Source organism: Heptranchias perlo, chromosome 5 (assembly GCF_035084215.1).
Source record: "Heptranchias perlo isolate sHepPer1 chromosome 5, sHepPer1.hap1, whole genome shotgun sequence".
NCBI lineage: Eukaryota > Metazoa > Chordata > Chondrichthyes > Hexanchiformes > Hexanchidae > Heptranchias > Heptranchias perlo.
In genome coordinates, this window is record NC_090329.1 from 83,331,000 (window position 1) to 83,356,779 (window position 25,780).

Sequence of the window (25,780 nt, forward strand, 5' to 3'; positions counted from 1 at the left end):
ATTTTGACGTAAGGATGTCTTTTATTTTTTTTGTCGGTTTCCCGTCCGACTGACTGGCCTGATTGACAGGCTGGTCTCAGTCGGATGGGGCAGCAGCCAGGGAGTGGACGTATTCAGATAAGTCTGCAGGTAAGTCTTTGTTTGTATGGATTGGGGGGGGGGGGGGGAAAGACATGGGTGGGCACGGAGGCACAAGTGGGCACAGGAGTCGTGAGTCATGGGGAATGGGATCTGGGGTCAGTCACGGGTTGGGGGGGGGGGGGGTTGGAAGTCGGGATCACGGGTCATCGCAGAGATCAGAGATCATTGAGGGGGAGGATCGGGGGATCGGAGTGGGGGGTGGGAAGATCTGAGTGGGGGGGGTGAGGATCAGGATCGGGGGAGGGGGGTTCGCGATCGTTGAGGGTGGGGGTCTGTGCAGGTAGGCTTGTTGGACCTTGGGGAAGCACTCATGCTACTCAAGGCCCACAAGCTGTGCCTTTCTAGGCGCCTACCTGTTAGTCTCGGGCCTTTTCGCCTCCTTTCACAAGGCCCAGGAATCCTGGACCCCCGGGGTTGAAATTGGTAATTCGAGAAAAATGGAGGCCTAAAGACTCCTTGAAAGGTTTTAAGGCCTGACCCACCTCCTTGGAGCGGGTTGGTTGCCCGCCCCTCTTCCCGCCCCCGTGAAAACCAGAAATGGGCAGGTTGGAGGCAGGTCTGAAATGGTGGCAATTTTCAATGCCCCCCCCCCCCTGCCCCCAACCCACCCGTATTTTACTTTGAAAATTGAGTCCAGTGAGTGGGCAAAATTATGGCAAATGGAGTTCAAAGTGGACAAGTGTGAGGTCATCCACTTTGGACCCAAGAAAGATAAATCGGAGTATTTTCTAAATGGGGAGACAGTAGGAAGCACTTTTTCACACAAAGTGTAGTAGATATCTCGAATTCTCTTTCCACCTAGAGGCTGTAGATGCTGGTACAATTGGAGCTTTCAAGGTGGAGACCGATAGATTTTTGTTAGGTAAGGATATCGAGGAACATGGAGCAAAGGTGGGTAAATGGAGTTGAGCTGCAGATCAGCCATGATCTAATGAACGGCGGGGCTGAATTGGAACAGGAGTAGGCCAATGTTCCTATGTACCTCCACCAGATAGCCTAGTACAGAGGGTGGCTCTTTGGCACAAACTAACATGCTGAAACAAAAATATACTGCACTTATTACCATCAGGCTTTTTATTAAAAATTGTTTGAACATTACAGTTAACTGCCCAGAATTTCAATCTCTACCAAAAGTAATTTAGCTTAAGGATTTACTTTAACTCTGAGGATAGACTGTCCCGGGTAATTATTTTTAAACCAAACATTAAAATTGGGCATGAAGGTCTGTGGGTTAGGTAGCTTTTGGTTTTAGTTATAGATGAAATACTAACTGTTACCAAACCAATATAAGTAACCTTAATTTGGAAGAAACAGTAGACATTGTTCTTTTTCTTTTCGGTAATTATTTCACATTCTGAAACCTTTGCTGGCATATAAGGGTAAATTTTGCACGGTTGCACCTCCTCGTATAGAGTCTCATTGGTCACAACTATGAATTGCAGACTGCTGAAATGGGCAAGGAGGTCTATGTGGTCAGCAGCCTTTCACAATTCAAAAGGTTATCACACCTGCGAATCTTATGCAGATTGGTCCCATACTGGATTTCATTTTTTTTTGCCAGGCCTCCTGTCTCATTGCAGCTTGCTCATATAAAAACGAGAACACTGCTGTTGGATGGTATGGCTTTAAAGAGTTGGTTATATAAAAAGGTAGTAGTACTTTATATAGAGTTGATTTAAAAGTTTTTTTTGCTGCTTCTTATATTGCTTTATTTGCATTTTCATTGATGCAGGACTTAATGTTGCTTTTGAGTATTGATTTTTTGCATTATAATACTTTAACTTCCAATTCATTTTCCTACAACAGTCTTGCTTAAATTGTAATTTCACTTGTTGCAAGCAAAGTCACCAGAATGGAAATTTCTTTGTGATCTCTAATCGCATTTTCAGAGTTGGAGCAAGAAAAGCAGTTCTCAAGGGACATGACAAGCAGATGTGACTACATCTCAGTCACTTGGCATACAACTCTTCTTGCCCAGGAGCTGCATTTACTGGCTTAGACAGCCATTACTGGGTATGTCAGAACAGGCCTGTCTTCTGTGCTTCTGCATCATAAGGGAGGCTGTCACATAGCTAGGCCATTTCACGGAAGCTGACCTGCAGACAAATTCCTCCACAGGGATGGCTCGTCGTGTTGGTGTGAAGGTCAGTACTGCATTGAACTTTTGCATCAATGAGTCTTTTCAAGTTACCACCAAGTCAGGCAATTGTGCCCAAACACATCAAGCAAGTAATAGAGACCTTGATTGCAAGGGACAACGCTTTCCCTCTAGAAAACACAACACAGAACATTTTCCAGATGCTAAGGTTCCCAAAAGTGTAGTATATCACAGAAGATAGCTATGTGGCCAGCTGATTCCGTCACCCGGATGGCCTGCCTCAACTGATGTTATTTTCTCGAGTTAACTAACTGCATCCTTCTATGTAGGTTCCTGCAAACTTCAGTGAGGGTCACAGGATACTGTGTGGTGCTGCCTTACTTAGGGCCACTAGCAGCACTGAAAGCTGTTCTTCCAGGTCTACAGTAACAAGACAAACGATAGAATGCTAAGCTCCTTGAATACTTTCTAACTGAGATAGTGTGTGAGAAATTTGTGTGGTTGTGAGAGATATAAGAGTAGCATGGCACTAGGCCTGATCTTGGGGGAGACCTACTGCTTCATCTTTCCTTACTACCTCCAAGTTTGCCTTGCACCAGTTGCAGTTATACTACACCAGTGAAGCCTATGGGTTCTTGTGATTCATGAGCCTTTTTCCAGTTGGGACCTGTTCCCTTGAATTTTATACCATCTTGTCCTGGAAGCAGAAAGGTTATCTTGAGATTTAATTTGAAGGAGCATCTGCTCTTGTGACCAACCTATGGGTCAGAAGCTAATCAAAAATCATGTAGCTAGATTATGTTACAATGATCTGATGTATGTGGCGAGACTATGAATGGCACATTACATCTTGACTGCTAAAGTATGGATATGCAGGAGATGCAGTGAAAGAGCTGTAAAGCTGTATGAGGGCTCAAAATGGGCAAGCAGTAAATGTGGAGCAAGGTGGCAGGCAACTCTTGGTAGCACAATCTTGGACCTTTGACATGGTAAATGATTTGCCAGTCATACCTTGTCATACTCCTGAAAGTGTGGTAACTTCTCCTGCTTCTGTTCCTAGCTATTGTACAGGCCATTCAGCCTGTCCACCACTTCCCAACAAGCATGATGAATTGCAGATATCCTATAACATCCAACTAATCAGATTGGTGTGATTTAAAAGGGCATGATATTCATGAAAAATTAATGTAGCAAATTTTTGTTTGGAAGAGCCAGAGGAGCCCTGCATCATTTTTGTCCTGGTGATATAATAATGCATTTCAACACAACATATGTCACTGCACAAGAAGGTTTTCATACATTTGTTCATGAAGGCATTTGTTTAGTAAGGATCTTTGAAAAGAAAAAAAAACTCCAGATGGTCAACCACATTGTGACAAAAATTAAGTATTTCTGCCTACAATGGATTATTTATTGGTTTCTTCCTTGCGGGTCACACACGGGGTTAAAATTGGGAGAACCTTCACCACAAGGACTGCAGCGGTTGAAGGCGGCGGCTCACCACCATCTTCTCAAGAGCAATTAGGGATGGGCAATAAATGCTGGCCTTGCCAGCGACACCCACATCCCATGAACGAATGAAAAAAAAACTGCTAGTTGCTTCTGCAGGCTACAGGGAATACACATCCCAGCGCACCAATATTCACACCTCAGGACAAGGCAAAGATGTGCGTGGATCGACTATTCGAAGTGTTTGGAATTGATCAATGGGGCAAGCTATTCCATTCAATTACAAGCACCCCCTGGAGCTGCTTACAGTGCATTTGTTTGTCAGCTGTACTTATGTAGACAAATGTCATTTTGATTCTTGTGATTGGTTGACTATCTAAAGTAGTTAAGAGAAATAGTTTTTAATTCTTTTTTGTTACAGGATATCTTCAGTTATTTGGAGCTATATCTTGATTGCACTGCAACAAGGCACATGCAATATAATGCTGTAAACATACTGTTTGTACTGAGTGCCATACATTTATCTGTTTAATAGTCAATTAATTTGTCTGGTGGTTTATAAAATGAGCTGTGGTCTGATTCTTTCACCTACTGAAGACGAGGAGATCACATGGCGACATGTGTTCCAATCCAGTAAGCTGGAGAGCAGTGACAAAGATTCTCCATTCAGTTCCTGGATCCTATTACATTTACTTAGATATAAGGCAGGTAAAGGCACACTCTGGTTCATAGGGGGCACAAGGCCTGTTTGCACGTGGCGAGTGATTCTGAACCCAAAAAACGTTGAGTTAAAAAAAAACCTCAAAAATGCAACACATAGGATATATTCACAATCCAGTAATTCATTAACTTGGGCTGTTAAAATACACCTTGGAATACCAGTGTACGAACGTTTAATGTGTTCATCTGAAATTCATCATAGCTATTTTAGCAGAGGTGTTAAACTCATTCATTTTAAATGCGTTGGGAATACGGCCACACAATGTAGCCCCAATTCTCTGACCTGTGCTGCATGACCACAGCTCCCTGTTGGAAATGCAGAATTGCTCAATTACCCATTATGCATTTGGGAATGTGGACTTTTAAAAAATGTGTATATATATATATATATATATATATATTATATACATACATACACACACACACGCTTGTCCTCGCTGAAAACACCTTGCTATTTATTTTAAAAGGAGTCCCATAAGATGTTGAGCTCCAAATTCTATCATTTGTAAACATGATGATTAATTTTAAAAATCTCAAACGTGCTTTGAATTCAAGGATTTGTATCCAGAGACCTCTCCCAGGGCACCCATTCTCCCCCATCAAAAAAAAAACTTTCTTCCCAAGACTTTTAAGCGTACCTTTAGACATCATCTTGCAGGTGAAAAGGTCTGCAGGGAACCTGCTACTAGCCCATTACTAATTTTGCTCTAAATTCCAAGATGTGAGGGAGAATGACCCAAGGTGGGTTTGTGGGAAGTGTTTGGCCTCTACTTGATGGTATGGCTAAAACTGCACTGCATGGGAAAATAGAGGTTAGAAACCTGTCCCTTAACCAGGCAAGTTCATGCAATTCTGATATAACTAGACCAGTCAGATAATGGTGATATCCAACATTATTTTTTTTAAAGTAATTCTTCAGCTATGTTTGAATCATGTGTCTGGAGAAGCTAAAATCCAGCTCCTGCTACTTGCAGGGTCAATTCCCCCCTTTCACCAAAAAAAAACCTGAACCAAACCCCAGATTTTGATCCTCAATCTCTAGGATGAAAAGAAGGAATACATAATGGAATTACCTCTACGATGAATGCTTTCCTCTCTGATTCACTTTCAATTTGCTTTATAGCTACATCTTTTCCACGCCACTTTGCTTTACACACAACTCCAAATGCTCCTCTCCCAACAACCTGCAGGATGCAACAAAGAAAAAAAGTAAATAAACGAGGTTTACTCCAATGTGGTCAGATTGCTTTCATAAATTCCTTTATTCGTCCTTCATTTAATTCTTCTCCGTTCAACCTGCATATTATTATTTTAGTTAAAAAAGATTATTCAGGCTATTTTACACTGAAATAGGAAGAGAGTGCATTAAAGACCATTATAATTGTTCATATGCTGATCAATGAGTCCTGGTAGTGTTACATGTGCTCATCTGTGCAAGACCTGTGTTTCAGGAACCGGACTGTACTAGAGCAGGTCTCTCACAATATAATAGTGCTTTCAGTTAATTGGGTTTGGAAGCAGTGGTGTACAGATTAGTCACATAAAAGGGCACAAAAAGTTTTTTTTTTAAAGTTCCTCATACACAAGAACAAATAGATTAAAGAGATCGGAAATACACACACTAGGTGCTTTTACGTTCATTGCATACTTTATCCAGTTTCAGGAGAATGTCATCCGTGCACTACTTTTACATTTACCCAGGAGCTGGTCTCAGAAGACGTACTGGACTGTGCACATATACTGTAAAAGTGTTAATAACTCAGTAGCACTTATACCTCAGTTGCTAGAATGCCTCTTTCTTCATATACAGGGGTTCAACACAAGACCAGTTATATTTAACACAGAATCCAATGATGATGAAGAAAATAGAGGATGGGATCACAATTTACTCCTTGAAACCATCAGCAGTGATAGGGATTTACAGGGCACTGGCATTTCTGAATGAATTGCCTTAACTCAGGTTTATCAGCAAGCTTCCCTTCCAGAACTAGAATGAAAGAGATATTGATCTTAATCAAAGAACAGGCACATCTCCCACGCAGCAACCTATTGCACCATTCTGAATTCTTGATATTCTCAAATAAGGAAATTCATATTGCACCTAATGTATCGAAGTGTCAACCTAGATTAGGTGCTCAAACCCTACAATGGGGCTTGAATCCACAACCTCTGACTTAAAGGCAAGAGTGCTATCACTGAGCCAAGTTGGCACATAATCAATAATCACAAAACCATGTATAGTCCATTATTTTGTCAGCTATAATAGTTTTGCAATAACACTTAAGTCATGAAAGTACAACAGCAAGAGGAACGGCACAGATTATATATATAGGGCAAGTGATCCTTCACAGCTTGAATCCTGTGGATTTCTATACAAGAAAGAACTTGCAGTTCCAGAGGCAGTAAAATTTCTGAGCAATAACAAACTACTTGCCTTGATTAGATGCACTTGAACATTATTAACGTAGAGACTGCATGGTGGTCATCTGATAGTCTGTGCTACAGAGCAGTAAGACTGGATTCTTTTGCCATGATTCCCTACAAACTGATCCAGATTGCTGCCTTATAGCGAGAAATGGTGCAGTCTGGTGGCCAGGCACTTCTCCATAAGGGAAAAAAATAACTGCAACACCTTGAATCACATTGCATACATGAAAGTAACCTATTACTACAAGTGTTCCATATAAATTTCTCTATAAAACCCAATTTGGTCAAGTATTCTGTCTGCATCACATAATGGGAAACCTTTCCAAATAGGATTGACGCAATTTGCATTTTACTCTCAGCTGTAAGACAACATTGCAATTAACGTTTTAACTACTGAGCAATTCATCTTTACAGCTTTGACTCTTGCAAACCAGTAGGACCAGTTTTCCCACATTTTTTCAGTTTATTTTTACAGGCCAGTTCAAAATATCTATAGGAGAAGCATATTTGCATGTTGTGTACCAGTTTCAGTACAGTACATAAGCCATTCAGTTGATCACAGCTGGAGTAGTAGTAGATGTTACAATTTGCTTCCCTGTTCTGGGGCTACTAAGCAGAAATGTCAGGGTTCTCATTCCTGATTATTGTTCAGTGATTCATGATGAAAAACGCACATGTGTGAATGTCACATAAGGACAGGATTGGGCTCAGCTGCGATGCCCTTCCAAAGTTGAAAAGCCTGTCAACATTTACTGTCTGGATCAAAAATGAACAAAAGGCATTTGCAAATAGTACTGGAGGGCCACATAACCATACTCCAGCAAGTGTCAGCACCTTCAGGTGAGGAAGGCGCTGGAGCAACAATTGGCCAAGCCTTTTTTGTTATTTTATTTATTAATGGTAAATTTGTCAAAAATCACACTCGCTTGAAATGAAATGTGGCCATCCAGATTAACACTAGGCTAGAATTAGGCAAATAAAATTCAGATAGTCATGTCTTGGCATGTCTCAGCTACACAATCTAGAATAAAACAGCCATTGATACTTCACAAAGACAATGACAGAAGGGGGAGAGAAATTCAACAAACTTGTCCTTCCAGAGAAACCTACAGTTTCCTCCATCCACATCACAGCATCCAACTGCAGCTTAGATGGTTCCAGAGTTCTTGCCTCTACTACCATAACCATAAGATCATTCCACCTATCAATCACTCTTTGTATGAAGTACCACCAATATATACCCTTGTCCTGGAATTATGGTTTAACTTCAAACATTGCTTTGCAGTTGCCTTTTCCTAATTTAGCACCTTATAGGCATTCATACAGTCCTGTCTCAATCGCTTCCTTTGAAGAGTCAAGTTCTCCTAGTCTATATTCATATCTCAGTCCGGACATAGAATTAACTTTGTGGCACTTCTCTGCTTCAGTTGGAATTTTCTCTTGTGCCTGTGACTGGAGCACAGTACTCAACATTACGGCCTGACAAAAGCACACTACAACTTCAGCATGATGGCTTCATACTTGTACTATACTGATTTGGCAATATAACTCAGAATTGTTATCTTTATGGATTCCTGCTCCACAATGACTGGATATTACAAAGAATGTACACCACAGAAACAGGTCATATAACCCAACAGGCCCATGCCAGTGTTTATGTTCCATGTGGGCCTCCCCCTACCCTATCAACATATCCTTCTATTCCTTTCTCCCTCATGTGTTTATCTAGCTTCCCCTTAAATACATCTATGCTAGTCACCTCAACTACTCCTTGTGGTAGCAAGTTCCACATTCTTACCACTCTCTGGGTAAAGAAGTTTCTCCTGAATTCCTATTGGATTTGTTAGTGACTATCTTATTTTTATGGCCCCTAGTTCTGGTCTCCCCCATAAGTGGAAACATCTTCTCACATCTGTACCTCTAAATTCCTCTGTTCCTCTATCCCATTTAGACTCTTATGTGGCCTCATTATTCCTACCAAAATGTACCACCTCACACTTGTCTATATTGAAATTCATTTGCCAATTACACACCCATTCTGCAAGTTTATTAATGTCTTCCTGTATTTTGTTGCAGTCTTCTTCAGTATTAACTATACCCCCCAATTTGGTGTCGTCTGCAAATTTTGAAATTGTACTTCCGACTCCCGAGTCCAAATCGTTTATGCATATGGTGAATGGCGATGGTCCCAGCACCACTGTGGAACACCACTTCCCACCCTTTGCCAGTTTGAGTAACTACCTTTAACCCCTATTCTCTGCTTTAAGTGTTGTGTGTACTATCACTCCCAGATCTCTTCCAGCCTCTCCTCTACCTCGTTTAATACCATTCCTCAAGTGTGTCTGCCATTCTTGCTGCCAGCGTGCAATCATCCTGCATTTGTCATTACTAAAATTCCATCTGGCATAAGTATGCTCACTTCCAAATTTTATCTAGATTTTGCTATAACCTCTCTTCCTATTCACCTCCTTGCAAGGGTGAAGTGCCCTACCTTTACTACCTTATCCTCACAACTCATTTTCCCGTATAAGGTGTCAGCCTTGGCTCAGGGGCAGCACTGTTGCCGGAGTCAGAGGGTCGTGAGTTCAAGCCCCCCTCCAGAGACTGTAACATATAATCCAATACAATACTTAGGAACATAGGAACAGCAGTAGGCCATTCAGCCCCTTATGCCTGCTCCGCCATTTGATAAGATCATGGCTGATCTGTGATCTAACTCCATATATACTGAGGGAGTTCTGCACAGTCGGGATGCAGTCTTTTGGATGAGATATTAAACCGAGGTCCCATTTTGTCTCTCAGGTGGCTGTAAAAAATTCTATGGCACTAATCGAAGAGGAGCAGGACAGTTCTTCTGGAATCCTGACAAACATTTATCTCTCAAACACCATCAAAAACTGATTATCTGGTCATTTATCTCATTGCTGTCTGTGGGACCTAGCTGTGTGCAAATTGGCTGCCACAATTGCCTGTATTACAATAGTGACCACACTTCAAAAACATTTTATTGGCTGTGAAACGCTTTGGGCTGTCCCAAGGACATGAATGGTACTGGATGAAAATGCAAGTTCTTTTCTTTGCTAGGGATCAACCTTGTAACCCTTCTCCACATCGGCTGTAGAGTAATGTTTCCTCTATATTTCAAGTGACCAGTACTGAATCTGTACTCAAGGTATGGCTGCTGGAAGAGCGCTTATTCAGTTTCAGCATCAGACATGTACTCTACTGATATAAAAACAGAAAATGCTGGAAGTCAGGCAGCATCTGTGGAGAAAGAAACCCTTCGTCAGAACTGGAAGAAGTTGAAGATTAAACAGTTTTTAAACAAGAAGGAGGGTGGTAATGGGACAAGTAAAGAAACGAAGATGGGTCTAGAGGAGCTGTAAATGGCAATATCAGAACCATTATCAGCACCTGCTGTCCGAAAAAAATGGGAGCAGTAGTTATGATCTGCAGTTACTGAAATCAGTGTAGAGTCCGGAAGGTTGTGAAGTGCCTAATCAAAAGATGAGGTGCTGTTCCTCGAGCTTCCGTTGAGCTTCATTGGAACATTGTAAGAGGCCGAGGACAGAGAGGTCAGAGTGGGATTAGGACGGGGAATTAAAATGGCAAGTGACCAGCAGTTCAGGTTCAAGCTTGCGGACAGAGCGGATGTGTTCAGCAAAGCAATCATCCAGTCTACGTTCGGTCTCCCCAGTGTAGTGGAGACCACATTGTGAGCAGCGAATACTGTATATTAAATTGAAAGAAGTATAAGTAAATCACTTTTTCATCTGGAAGAAGTGTTTGGGGCCCTGGACAGTGGGAAGGGAGGAGGTGAAATGGCAGATGTTGCATCTCCTGCGCTTGCACGGGAAGGTGCCGTGGGGAGGAGAGCAGGTGTTGGGGGTGATGGAAGAGTGGATCAGGGTGTCACGGAGGGAGCGGTCCCTTCGGAATGCTGAAAAGGGAGGGGAGGGGAAGATGCGTTTAATGGTGGGATCGCACTGGAGGTGGTAGAAATAGCAGAGGATGATAAGTTGAATGTGGAAGCTGGTGGAAGGTGAGGACAAGGGGGACCCCATCATGGTTTTGGGAGGGAGGGGAAGAGGTGAGGGCGGGAAATAGGACGGGCACGGTCGAGGACCCTGTCAACGACAGTGGAGGGGAATCCGCAGTTGAGGAAAAAGGAAGACATATCGGAAGCACTGATGTAGAAGGTGGCATCGTCAGAACAGATGCGACGGAGACAGAGAAAGGAATAGAGACTTCACAGGAAACGGGGTGGGAGGAAATGTAATCAAGGTAGCTGTGGGAGTCGGTGGACTTATAATAGATACTGGTTGACAGGCTATCCCCAGAAATGGAGATAGAGAAAGGAAGAGTCAGAGATTGATCATGTGAAGACGGTGGAAGGGTGGAAATTGGAAACAAATTTGAAGAAATTTTCCAGTTCGGGGCGAGAGCAGGAAGCAATCCCGATACAGTCATCAATGTACCAGAAAAAGAGGTGGTGGGGGCGGGGGGAACCAGAGTAGGACTGGAACAAGGAATGTTCCACATACCCCACAAAAAGGCAGTCATTTCTGGGATCCATACGGGTTGTTAATTGTATCCATATGATTTATATCTATTAATGTTAATTGTATTCAGATGGTGCATATCAATTGGCGACTCTTGTATCCATTTATATGACAGCATATCTAGGGTTTAGAGTGGGTAATGTAGATCTCTGTGAATAAAGGCTTGGAAGCAACTGAAGACCAGGCTCTAGTATTCTATCCTTCACCATGTGGCTATCCAATTTATTACACGGGTTCCCATAACAACATCTTTTATTTGGAGGAAGTGAGTGAAGTCAAAGGAGAAACTGTTCAATGTAAGAACAAGTTCAGCCAGGTGGAGGAGAGTGGTGGTTGATGGGGGCTGGTTGGGCCTCCGTTCAAGGAAGAAGGGGAGGGCCCACAGGCCGCCCTGGTGGAGGATGGAGGTGTAGAGGGGCTGGTAATCCATGGCGAAAAGGAGACGGTTAGGGCTGGGGTACTGGAAGCCATTAAAGTGGTGGATGGCGTCAGAAGAGTCGTGGATGTAGGTCAGAAGAGATTGGACAAGGGGACAAAAAAAAGAGTTGAGATAGGAAGAAATAAGCTCAGTGGGGCAAGAACAGGCTGAAATGATGGGTTTCTTTGGGCAGTCCTGTTTGTGGATCTTGAAAAGGAGGTAGAAGCGGACGGTGCGGGGTTGGGGGACTATGAAGTTGGAGGCCGTGGGGGAAGATCGCCAGAGGAGATAAGGTTAGTGATGGGGTCACGGTCCAGGGGGAGGTAAGAAGAGGTGTCGGAGAGTTGATGTTCAGCCTCCACAAGGTAGAGAGAGGTCTGTTTGCCACACAACAGGTTTAATGACAATGTCAGGGTTGGACCTGAGAGAACGGAGTGCTGCAAGTTCAGAGGGAAGTAGGTTAGAGTGAATGAGAGGAGTAGAGAAATTGAGGCGGCCGATATCACGCTGGCAGTTCGCAATGAAAAGATCAAAAGAGGGTTAGCGGCCAGAGGGAGCGGTCCAGGTGGAATGATAATTCTGAAGATGGGAGAAAGGGTCCGTTTCCGGGTCCGGGGGGGTGGGACTCCTGGCAAAGGCGACGGAGGAAGTGCTCAGCATCGTGTCGAGCTCGAAATTCATTGAGGTGGGGGCATAAGGGGATGAAGCTAAGGCCTTTGCTGAGGACTTGAACTTTACGACTGCAGTTTTGATCAGGTTCTTTTGCTAACTTAATTAATCAGGAATAAAGCCCGAAATGGTTGCCCAGACAAGCATATTGATGGTCATTTGCTTGCTGGATCATTTTGATTCCTGATTCATTGGATTTGATTACTGTATCTGTTTTTCCAAACCCCCCCCCACCCCACCTCCCTCCATACAAGTCAGATTATAGGATTGCAGAGGTTATTCTCTATATACACAAGATAACACAACAAACTTGGTGACCTATACTGTTAAATATTGTACTTTAAGGCTGTTATGCTGCACTAAGAGTGCTGGTGCTGTGCCAAAATGATATATAATGCTTCTGTCTCCGAAGTACTTATGTTATTGAGGCTACCTCGAAGGGGTGATTTCACACCAGCTTTGCTTTGCAGAAACTGCAATATTTTTTTTAAAAAACTTAGGCAGCCTCTTGCATTATGATTCCGTCCAGTCAGATCTTTAGAATTAGTAGAACATTAATCAGCACTAGAGGAAGCTGGTAAATCACACACCCAGCATACATGTAAATATGCCTATGTGGAACCCTTGTCGCTATGCTCATAGTACTACTAGACAGCATAACCGCACAAACACATACTGCTATACAAATCTCATACTGGCAATGTGCCAAATGTAGTCCAATAGTACACAACAGCTTGTAGCAATGAATTAGTACATTCTACTTTTCTTCAATTTGCCCATGAATTTCTTTCAAAGCTTATCTTCCTTCTCCAATCTTCTCCATAGTATCCTTGTAGGTACTGCACAGGAGGAGGCCATTCAGCCCATCGTGCCTGTGCCGGCTCTTTGAAAGAACTATTCAATTAGTCCCATTCCCCTGCTCTTTCCCCATAGCCCTGTAAATTTCTTCCCTTCAAGTATTTATCCAATTCCCTTTTGAAAGTTACTATTGAATCTGCTTACGCCACCCTTTCAGGCAGTGCATTCCAGATCATTACAACTTGCTGCATAAAAAATGTTTCCTCATGTCGCCTCTGGCTCTTTTGCCAATCACCTTAAATCTGTGTCCTCTGGTTACTGACCCTTCTGCCACTGGAAACAGTTTCTTCTTATTTACCCTGTCAAAACCGTTCATGATTTGGAACACCTCTATCAAATCTCCCCTTAACCTTCGCTGCTCTAAGGAGAACAACTCCAGCTTCTCCCGTCTCTCCACATGAAGTCCCTCATCCCTGGCACCATTCTCGTAAATCTCTTCTGCACCCTCCCCAAGGCCTTGACATCCTTCCTAAAGTGTGGTGCCGAGAATTGAACACAATACTCCAGCTGAGGCCTAACCAGTGTTTTATAAAGATTTAGCATAACTTCCTTGCTTTTGTACTCTATGCCTCTATTAATAAAGCCCAGGATCCCATATGCTTTTTTAACAGCCTTCTCAACTTGTCCTGCCACCTTCAAAGATATATCCTCAGGAGATTCTGTTCCTGCACCCCCTTTAAAATTGTACCATTTAGTTCCTCAATCTTCCAACCAAAATGTTATCACTTCACACTTCTCTGTGTTAAATTTCATCTGCCATCTGTTTGCCCATTTTACCAGTCTGTCGACGTCCTCCTGAAGTCTGTTACTATCCTCCACATTGTTTACTACATTTCTGAGTTTCGTGTCATCTGCAATCTTTGAAATTATACCCTCTATACCCAAGTCCAGGTCAATAATATATATCAAAATGAGCAGTGGTCCTGAACTGAAGTATAGTGCTATAGGCACCAACAGCCCTCCCATACCTCACGCATCTCCATTCTTCACATGTGAAGAATGGAGATGCGTTAGCAAGCTGTTCAACCAAAGGGGCATCAGAGCCAAGCCTAAATCTGACCTTGCTCAAGGTCCACGTGTGTGCACTGTGTTCTGAAAGGGATTATTGAATAGTTATTAGAAGCAGATTTGGATGAATGCTTTCTACTCTCCAACTTGGAGATACTGGGGTCCCAGTCAATCAGCACAGGCAAGAGTTAAAACCTGGGACCTTTCTAACGTTCAAGTACCAACCACACAAAGCATTTACTTAGAGCCATTGGGGGACCCCAGTCGGACCTTCACATACCTTAGAGATGACTGATAAATATGGTGCACCATCAAAGCTGGGAAATTTCCACTCAATGTGCTGACCACACAGTTGCATCTTTTGCCTCCATTTTAATTAAGGTTGCCACTGGATGGTACAATACCAACATAGATGATACTAAAATAGTCATACCCAGGTTGGAAGGTGGGCAAGAGTCAAAAAAGGATGAAGGTTTCTTCTCTGAGTGCTAGCTACAACAAAATCGTAAGCCCAAGAACACATTTACAATTCCATTACACACAGCAGAGAAAAATCTTCCCCCATTATAGTGTGTTTACAACAGTTTTGGGAATACAACTTGCTCCTCTGTTTTAAATTTGGTAAAAAAAATTAGTTTCACTGTACATGACAAATTCAGATAATCTAAGGAACAATTAAGATGTTCCTAAAGATTTTGGACCCGGACAACTAGACCTGCCACTCGGGATTGAAGCTTACCGGTGCGAAATGGTAAGCTATGTGGTTTTAGCTGTTTAAACTTCCAGCCATACCCCTGTAAGTAGTTTCAACAGGATTTCCCAGGAGACTTCCATGCATTTGTACTTTGAACATGAACAGGTCTCCACCTCAGACTCTAAACCAAGCGAGTATAGCCTGGACTGCGTAGCATTGTAAAAGTTTAGATCTTGAAGCTGGAGTTTTTTTAAACCCCCGAAGGACATTCCTTCTGTACCTCTTATTTGGGGACCACTAGTTGTTGGAATCAAACATCATTTTAACAGGTATCTCAAAAGCTGAAAGATCTCAAAACAAATTAAAAGCCTGTAACAAAATAGTGGCAGTGTTTTTTTTATGATTTATATAAAAGTGAAATTTACATACTAGCCCTGAAATAGTGAGACTCTGTTCCTGGCATGAAGTCTCACTCGACAGAGGTCCAGACCAAAGAATCAGGCACGGGCTTGCAGCCACAAGTGTGCGCCAGACTGGATTCATGCGATTTCAGGGCTATAAACATATCTCTTAGCTTCTAGCAACAGTAGCAATTCAGAATAAAAGAGCAGGGAGGTATCTGTAAAAATATTCTTCCAATTTGGTGATCTTTCTTTTTTTTTTGGTTAGACATGTACTGAAACCCATCTCAAAATCAGGCTACTGAGAAATCATTGCTTAACTAATGTGTATAGGGACACACACCACTTACCTAAACCACTTTGGTGAAGTTTGGCAAGAGCCAAATCCAATTAATTTGCTAGTCTAGCAGATCAACCATCAACAGTGCCCTAGAGTACTGTGGGCCTACTTGGCTCAGGTGCTGGATTACCAAATCTACCATAGAATGTTGTCTTGATTCCAATCTTCCATCACTAGGAATGTCATCGTGCAGCTCTACTGACTAGCGCACTGTGGCTGCAGTGTGTACCATCCACAGGATGCACCGCAGCAACTCGCCAAGGCTTCCTCGACAGCACCTCCCAAATCCGTGACCTCTACCACCTAGAAGGACAAGGGCAGCAGGCACATGGGAACAACACCACCTGCACGTTCCCCTCCAAGTCACACACCATCCCGACTTGGAAATATATCGCCGTTCCTTCATTGTCGCTGGGTCAAAATCCTGGTACCCCCTTCCCAACAGCACTGTGGGAGAACCTTCACCACACGGACTACAGCGGTTCAAGCTGGCGGCTCACCACAACCTTCTCAAGGGCAATTAGGGATGGGCAATAAATGCTGGCCTCGCCAGCGACGCCCACATCCTATGAACGAATTAAAAAAAAACCTCCAAAATGTACCTTACCTTACCTCTCCTCAGTGAAGATAGTCATTAGCTAGTCAATTTATCTGGTTGGAGGAGGGAACGAGAAAGAAAAGCAGTCATATAGGTAATCCACATAGAAAGACTTATGAGTTTTAATTGCGAAACAATTGCTGTAAGATAATTTAAAAGGTCCCATTGATTTTCAAAGATCGCCTGGGAGGTCTTCTGGTATCCTGGCCAAAATTCACTTCAATCAAAAACAAAAATAATTAACTGGTAATTGATCTAATTTGGTGCTTGTGAGATTTTGTGTGTAAATTGTCGGCTGTACTTCAAAAAGTAATTAATTCGATGTAACTGGCTTTGGGATGTCCTGAAAGATAAATGTAAGTTCTTTCTTCTCCTGTTGTACATGTGCATGCAGATGGCCAGTAATGATGATGTGTGCACGGAAATCCCATCTACATTTCTCCATACCCGCAGGTTGAGCTTTTATACAAGGCTCCCGCTCCTCTTTTTTTACTGTGCCACTTCTTGCAAACAGCTGCATGTCAAACAAACTGTTCCATGACAGCACGTTTCAAGTCCACGACTGGCATGATGAAGTTTATCATATTTTGTTTGTGGGGTGTCCTTGAACAATTCTTGCTGGTTGTCCTTCTTAGATTTGTAATTTCATGAGCTTGTTGTAAAAGATAATTTTTTGGTGCCAATTCTTGTCCATTCTCAACACTTGGCCAATCTAGCACAAGCCTTTATCTGCATTACTTCAACGCCAATTATGTTTTCCCAGTCAGAATTTTGGTATTAAGTACTTTGTCCTGCCATAAGATGCTCTGGATGGTCCACGGTGCATGTGGAATCTGCTAAGTTCTTTGATAAGCTTTCTATAGCAGGTTCAAGACTTGGAATCATACAATATGATGATGTAAATGATGGCTGATTAATAGATTGACTAAACACCAACTTCCTGAGACTTTTGAAGGACACACTCAGATTTTGATGCAGATGGTAAAGTTTTGGTACAGTATGCCATTGTGAAAGAGGTCAATGTAAACTGCATGACCACATTTAACAGATTCTATTAATAATGATTCTCACTGGGACACAGCTTTGGGTGATGAATATCCTCAGCTTTCTTGAGGCTGATTGTTACCCTGCAGTGGGTAGTGACTGTGGCAAATTAATGAGTTACAGCTCTTCCTCGCTCTGCAGTTTGAATCCAGTGTTAGATTGCCCATCCTTCACACTGGTACACACGTGAACTTTGAAAACTTATCGGATTAAAGTAAAATGTTCACATTCATTTTCAGACAGAGTACTCATCATGCCCTACAATGAAGAGAAGTCCAAATAAGCTGGCTGCCAAGACACAGCCCTGATCGATAACATTCAAAATAGAGAAGGGATCAAAAATGGCACTGCGAATGATTACTTTGCCAAGAATGCCACCTTGCAACTGGCAAGTGATGACCAGAAAGCCAAGCTTGGAGATTAGATTTTGGAGCCCAAACTACTGACAATGTCAAGGCCTTTGTGAGGTCAACAAGCACATAATACAGATCCCTATTCTGCTCCTGCCATGTTACAAAAACTATGTCAATTGTAACTCACTTTGCATGGAGCCAGTGCTATTAATACCACAGAAACCTCAATGTTGTTTTAGTTATATGATAACTTAGGGAAGAAACCTCAACTGCACAAGAGACTGAGAAATGTTTATAAATAGAAAGTATGCAGAACTTTATGAAAGTGGTGTTGAAACTAAACACTTTATCCATTTCAAAACTCAGCCATTTTACTGTGAGGGGAGCAGGGGATTAATAAACTACAAAACAAGAATTAACATTATGTTGCAGATAGCAACCATAATCAATTAAATAATTCAGGAATAACAAAAAACGTTGGCTGGCTTTTGACAGAAAGAAAGCAAAAAAAAGCCTAAAAATACTCCACAATAATTATGCTGTCAACACCTTGTCTTCTAGTGAATAAAAGGCTATTTGGAAAGAAATAGTAACCAATAAAAATGAAAACAAAATGTATTCTTTGCACATCTTACACAAATCATTCGTTCAATAATATGTTTTCCAGGAGTTTCATGAAGATAAAGATAACTAAGCTAATTTATTGTATGCTTTAGAATCACAGAATGGTATTATCCAAAATCCTAAAAGGACAGTGAATCAGAACATCTCAACTAATTATTAAAGACTGTTCTTTTGAACATACACTAAACACCAATGGCAAGCCGCACAGAACATGCGTTGACATGCTATGCTCGTGCTGTTTATTGCCTGCAAGCAATCCATTCAATTGCCATGGAGAAAAGGGAGAAAAAGGCGACTTTTCAAGAATGGACAGTTTAAATGTTTTAATGTAGTGAATGTAAATATTTAAACTGTTGGACCTGAAAAAGCTTCACCTTCCTCGAGTGGTTTAAGGATTTATAACAATGTTAGTTGAAATTTTTTCTTCTTCTCTAGGTTTGTTCCTGTACTTTATAGAAACAGTTAGTACTTTGTAGTACAATAGGGTGAAATGAATTAAGGAAGACACTGTGTTGCAGAGCCAAATAATTCTAATATTCTAAAGCTAACAATAGTTCACCACACAATGTCACTATGAGGTCACAAGATACAGCTGACAACCACTCTGCACAACTACTATATTGGCATGTAGCATCTTCCTGGTGACCAGAGACTGCTGTAGATTAAAGTATATAGTAAATGGCAAGTTGTGAATTAGTTAATATGGTGCTCTCTGACGAGCTTCAATCTTTTCAGTGAAACTACAAAAATGGATTCAATTGAAATTATTATACTTTTAGTTGATCATTCACATTAATAGTGCATTAAAACAAGTGTTTTTTTAGTCAGAGGAGGAACATTTATTTTTTTGCGTTCATCTTTTTTATACAGTGTAGTCATCAAGCACTTCCTGGTCGAGAATAACGTGGGTTAGATGGCTTTTTTAAAAATTCGTTCATGGGATGTGGCATCACTGGCGAGGCCAGCATTTATTGCCTATCCCTAATTGCCCTCGAGAAGGTGGTGGTGAGCCGCCTTCTTGAACCGCTGCAGTTCGTGTGGTGAAGGTTCTCCCACAGTGCTGTTAGGAAAGAAGTTCCAGGATTTTGACCCAGCGACAATGAAGGAACGGCGATATATTTCCAAGTCGGGATGGTGTGTGGACTTGGAGGGGGAACGTGCAGGTGGTGGTGTTCCCATGTACCTGCTGCTCTTGTCCTTCTAGGTGGTAGAGGTCGTGGGATTGGGAGGTGCTGTGGAGAAGCCTTGGCGAGTTGCTGCAGTACATCCTGTGGATGGTACACACTGCAGACACTGTGCGCCGGTGGTGAAGGGAGTGAATCTTTAGGGTGGTGGATGGGGTGCCAATCAAGCGGGCTGCTTTGTCCTGGATGGTGTCGAGCTTCTTGAGCGTTGTTGGAGCTGCACTCATCCAGGCAAGTGGAGAGTATTCCATCACACTCCTGACTTGTGCCTTGTAGATGGTGGAAAGGCTTTGGGGAGTCAGGAGGTGAGTCACTCGCTGCAGAATTCCCAACCTCTGACCTGCTCTTGTAGCCACAGTATTTATATGGCTGGTTCAGTTAAGTTTCTAGTCAATGGTGAACCCCAGGATGTTGATGGTGGGGGATTCGGCGATGGTAATGCCATTGAATGTCAAGGGGAGGTGGCTAGACTCTCTCTTGTTGGAGATGGTCATTGCCTGGCACTTGTCTGGCGCGAATGTTACTTGCCACTTATGAGCCCAAGCCTGGATGTTGTCCAGGTCTTGCTGCATGTGGGCTCGGACTGCTTCATTATCTGAGGGGTTGCGAATGGAAGTGAACACTGTGCAATCATCAGCGAACATCCCCATTTCTGACCTTATGATGGAGGGAAGGTCATTGATGAAGCAGCTGAAGATGGTTGGGCCTAGGACACTGCCTTGAGGAACTCCTTAACTTGAAGGCGGCTGCAATAATGCAGCATTTTCTCTAATTTCCCACACTCATCTTTTTGAGTTGTGTAATAGAGCTATCTTATTGAATCTGGATGGGGGTGCACCATTAATTTTGGGTGCCGGTCACCAGGCAGCCTCTCTCTCACTGAGGGAGCCAATTTAGTGTCAAATTATGTATAATTCTGTGTTGGAAGATTGTGTTCACTAGAAAGTAGGTTGAGACTGATGAAATCAACTTCACTTGGGGCTCTTGCATCTGACAGATAGAAGAGACTTTCATCCCATCAGTTGGGTTGGATGTCTCCAAGATGAAACGCCTGTGCTCTAATCCACTGTATTAAGTTCTATTTTAAGAAATAGTTCTTAAACTTAGCAAGAATTTAATACAAGTGAGAAACATTTTTACAGTATAATTAAAAGTCATTTAGCACTGTATGCAATTAGCACACCTAGCTGTGGTGAAGACCAACACTGGCTAAGATAATGCTGGCTAAGATTATAAAATTCATCAACTTTGCAATACAATTGATTTTACATAGTTTATGTTTGAATATATGCTTTTGTTACCTCCAGACTCGACTATTCCAATGCTCTCTTGGCTGGCCTCCCATCTTCCACCCTCCGCAAACTTGAACTCATCCAAAACCATGCTGCCTGTATCCTTACTCACATCGAGTCCGTTCACCCATCACCCCTGTGGTCGCTGACCTAAATTGGCTTCCGGTCCAGCAACGCCTCAATTTTAAAATTCTCACCCTCGTGTTCAAATCCCTCCATGGCCTCGCCTCTCCCAATCTCTATAACCTCTTTCAGCCTTACAGCCCTCTGAGAACTTTGCCTTCCTCCAACCCCCCATCTAGGCCCTAAGCTCTGGAATTCCCTCCCTAAACCTCTCCATCTCTCTCTCTTCCTTTAAGTCGCTCCTTCAAACCTACTTCTTTACATCAAGCTTTTGGTCACCTGTTTGAACGTCTCCTCCATTTTTGCCTGATTACATCCCAGTGAAGTGCCTTGGGGTGTTTTGCTATCTTAAAGGTGCTATATAAGTTGCTGTTGAGATCAGTTTGATGGTCTCAAAAGGACAAATATTCTCAAAGGAATTAGGTCAATACAGAGCCTCCAAATGCAAACTTTCTGAATTAGTTTAAAGCTAATAACATTTGAACTGGGTACTCATGATAGAATGGAGTAAGTTTTTAACTTTAAAAAAAGAGTATTTGAAAAAAGGGGTTTATCTACAGCATGCTTATATTTATAGTTTCCCCCTACTGAGTTTGTGTTTCCTTTTCCTTCTAGGTAAGTCTCTCCACACCATGCACCTTTGCCCATTAGACCTGGTGGTGACTGCCCCTTCATTTTCACCTAACCTACACTCAACAGCTCCTTTGATGACCTGGCTTAGAATCAGAACATACTATGTGGTGAAATTATGATCACAAACCCACCTTCTAATTATTCTGCCCAGATTTACAATTTCATTCATGTTCAGTTAAACATAAATTCAATTTGACTTTTTATATCACTTAAAGGTGCAGCAGTAAACAATGGAGGCAGATAAAACAGAGGGCTTTAATGGTGGAAAATGCGGTTGAAATAGGATCAGAAATTAATCTGAAGACTAATCGTGCTATTTTAAAGATATACAAAGGCATTTCCAAGTATCATTCACAGAACTACTACAGCTTTTATTTAAGTAATTTTTAAAATAAAATCAGTTTGTAAAGGACTTACTTTGATTTAGGGTTATTTCGGTCAAAAGCTTGCCTGATTCGTACTGGAAATTTTATAAGCCCGATGACCAGCGCACAAAGTAGACATTTTAGTAATAGTGCATCCCAACTCCCCATCAGAATTCAATTAGATAGTTCCATTAAATATCTCAAAAAGGTGATTTATACCTTCTAGATTATACCATTATTTCCTCTGCTAGGAAACTTTGCATACATTAACTTCACACAAGGTAAATGCTTCCGATAAGTAAATAAACAGCAGAAAATTTCAAATCATTTTGTTGATCAAACCCAATTTACCTGCTTTCTACACTGGCAATAGAGGGCACCGTGGTGTAAGGGTTATGTCACAGGACTAACAATTCGGAGGATGCAAGTTCAAATCTCACCATGGTAAACTGTGAAACTGAATTCAATAAATCTGGTAAATTGTGGACTAGTTCAGAGAAATGACCATGAAAGCTGCTGGTTCTGTTATAAAAACTGGTTCACTAATGCCCTTTGGGGAAGAGGACTTCCAACTCGTACCCAGTCTGGCCTACACGTGACTCCAGTCCACTATGTGTTTGACTGACTCAATGACCCAGGGCAACTAGGGATGGGAAATAAATGCAGCCTTGCCAGGTCGTCCACATTCCAAGAACAAATAAAAAAGATTGCAGCAACTAACTCTTGCTATATTGGTGCATAATTTTGCATTTGTAATCCTCCTCGTCATCCTCATCTCTTGGCAGGGTGCAGTTTCACAGCTACCAGCAGCTTTCCCTAGAACTTTGCCCAAGCGGCCATTCTTCATGTGGGAACCTCAAAACCAAGCCTGATGCTGTCTGCACCCAACACCCACGCGTGTGCACTTTCCAGCAGAATCCCAATCCGGAGAGAATACTTTGGATGAGCACTTGAAATGCCATAGCATACAAGGCTACGGACCAAATGCTGGAATATGGGATTAGAGTAGACAGGGCTTGATGGCCGGCGCGGACACGATGGGCCGAAGGGCCTCTATCCGTGCTGTATAACTCTATGACTCTATGACTCCGTGTTTTTCTGTCCCTAGCGACAAACTGCAGTGTCACAACTAGTACTCTGGATGAGATCAGTTAACTTACCACAGACACAGATCAAATCCGAGATCGTCTCATCTGTATGGCTTAATACCACACCACATGGTGCATTTACTCCTAAGCCATCAGAGCAATCATTAAATATATCTATAAATATTTTGCAGGATTTGTACTCCTTCTACAACACCATAAAATTACAAAATGATAGCATGGAACCATTTTGGAAAATCTTCTATTATAATTAAAAGAATGCTTGAAATTGTGCCACAGAAATATATTTCACTGTGCATTCCTTATAAGGAATAATGTGTCACTTATTTTATTTATCCATCAGAAAGTGGCATGAAAGCGATGCGAGGCAGCCCATTAGTGGTACTTTGAACAGTATCCCACTGACTGCAACTTGATTCCAAAAAAGTGGAACAGGATCATTTTGGGTAGCTCATTTGAAAGCAGAATGATAACCTGAACCTTGTGCATTGTGACAATCCAAGTGCTGAAATTCAATGAATGCCATCAAAAAGTCACAGCTAGTCAGAGGATTAGCTTTCTTTTTCAAGGTCGTGAACATCCATCATGTAAAATGTCATTATATCATGTAATGTAGCAAAGCGCATCATACCTTTACTTTGCTTTTTTTGCCTCTTACTTTGAGTTTAAGTTTGCGGAAAATTGTTTGACGTGGGTACAATCTATCGATGTGGTTTTTATATCCATGATTAACAGGAGTTAAATTAAGTTTTTTTTAAGGCAAAACTGACCTCTCAATGAAAAAGACATAATTTCAAAAAGGATATAGTCCAACAGTTTTATTTGAAATAAAACTGTTGGACTATAACCTGGTATTGTAGGATTCCTTACATTTGTCCACCCCAGTCCATCACCGGCATCTCCACAACATGGCTTCAAAAAGGATGGCATGATTCCCTAACAGATCCAATTTACTTCTTTTTTTAAGAAATCCAGATGAAGGGACAAATTTCAACTGAAGGACACCAAGGTTAAAAAGAAACAAAACAAATTGGGAAGGAGTAATTATAAAGGTGACATCGAGCTTGGGCTTTAAAAGTCCATAAATTGTAAGAAAGAAACTGAGGGAGTTATTTTTTCAATTTGTTCTTGGGATCCCTAGTTGCCCCAAGCATTAAGAGTCAACCATGTAATTTGGAGTTATATGTGGGCCAGACCAAGGGAGGCAGGTTCCCTTCCCTGAAGGACATTAGTAAACCAGTTGGGTTTTTACAGTAATCCAGTAACAGTCATTGTCATTTTTTGGTGCTAGCCCAAAAATCTACTTCAATTCAATAAAACAATTGTATGCAAAATCACCTAGGCGAATCACTTGGACTTTACTGAAGGCTTAACATGGAAATTTTTAATTGTCTCAGTAAGTTTCTCATCTGTTCTTTCTTCAAGTCACTAATGTAAACAACTTTAAGATGGCTAACACGAAACAGAGCCCATCTCTACAGTTTGTTTTCAAAGCGATCCATAAAAATTTCAGTTTAGGCTGACTTAATGATTAACCCATTCATTTGCAAATGGATTGTTCTACATCAACTGAACAGTACACAGTAAATCCAGGCACTTAAAATAACTGCAGTCTGCAAAATCCAACAATTTTTACAATATGGTGGACTACGGCATCCCCACTGATTCTGAAGGAACACTGGTAAGAGGTAACTAGAAAAGGCAGCTCTGAAACTGTGCAAGAACAACACTATTACTCAGTTAAAACCCCCTTTCCTGATAGCTGATCACAGTAGTTCTGTTTTAGTTATTGTCTTGAAATTGGCCTGCTCAAATATTGTATATGTTCACATGAAATTCCTTTGTCTGCTAATTTAACAAATGAGCATTAACAAATACATTTACTTTAAATGGGCTAGTACCTCCGCTAAACTGCCAGATGAAGGAATCTCACACACGTTACGTGTTCATACAATAATATTCAAAGAGCCTAACTTCAAGGTAACATCTCCTAATCCAGTCACGTGATGCAGCCAAGTAGAAAAAGAAAACTTGGCTACCGTGGAGGTAACAGAAAATATGGACTCAATTTTTAGACTTAAACAATTACACACCTCAGATCCAAATGCTCAGGCATCAACTTGGCTGTTTGGGAGGGGGGTGGGGGGTGCTGAGTGAGATACAAACTCAATACAATCTCGTAAAATATCTCAGAAATATTCCTTAGACTTACGATGGAAATAAAATGTCCACACTATGGTGTGATAAGAAGAAATTGAAAAAGCTTATTTCTCCCTCTCCATACTGGGTATTCCTTTTAAGGAAGCAAGACCGGGGATCTGAAAGAACCTTTTACAGCACTGCACCCAATTTGGTAGAACTTAGTTCCTTCCAGTTACCACAGCTTTCAAACTTTCTGAATATTGTCCAGAATTATCCCTTGGTTTATAAAGTATGCAAATGGATGAAGTTAGTAGATGAGATACGAAACTAGTACAGATGAAGAAGTGATGGAGGAAGAACAGGAAAAATTAAAATCATAAAAGAGTTCATGTTATATGCAACTTCTTTCCCATACAAGTTTAGGCTCCTCCTTATAAAATATGTCATGGAACTAAGATATATTTGAGACGCAACAGTTAAACTCACTGAATTTTTAGTGATGATTTTTTTAGTACATGGATTTCTAGATCT

The 25,780-nt window shown here is 41.7% G+C and overlaps 1 protein-coding gene across 2 annotated transcripts in view; it reads right to left on the reverse strand.

The window, feature by feature from the left end:
- Positions 1-25,780, reverse strand: part of map3k7 (mitogen-activated protein kinase kinase kinase 7) — a 114,587-nt gene that overhangs the window by 81,914 nt on the left and 6,893 nt on the right. For both annotated transcript variants that reach the window (XM_067984750.1, XM_067984752.1), the window contains exon 2: positions 5,482-5,592. In XM_067984750.1, coding sequence (XP_067840851.1) covers positions 5,482-5,592 — 111 coding nt within the window. The remainder of the gene's footprint in view (positions 1-5,481; positions 5,593-25,780) is intronic.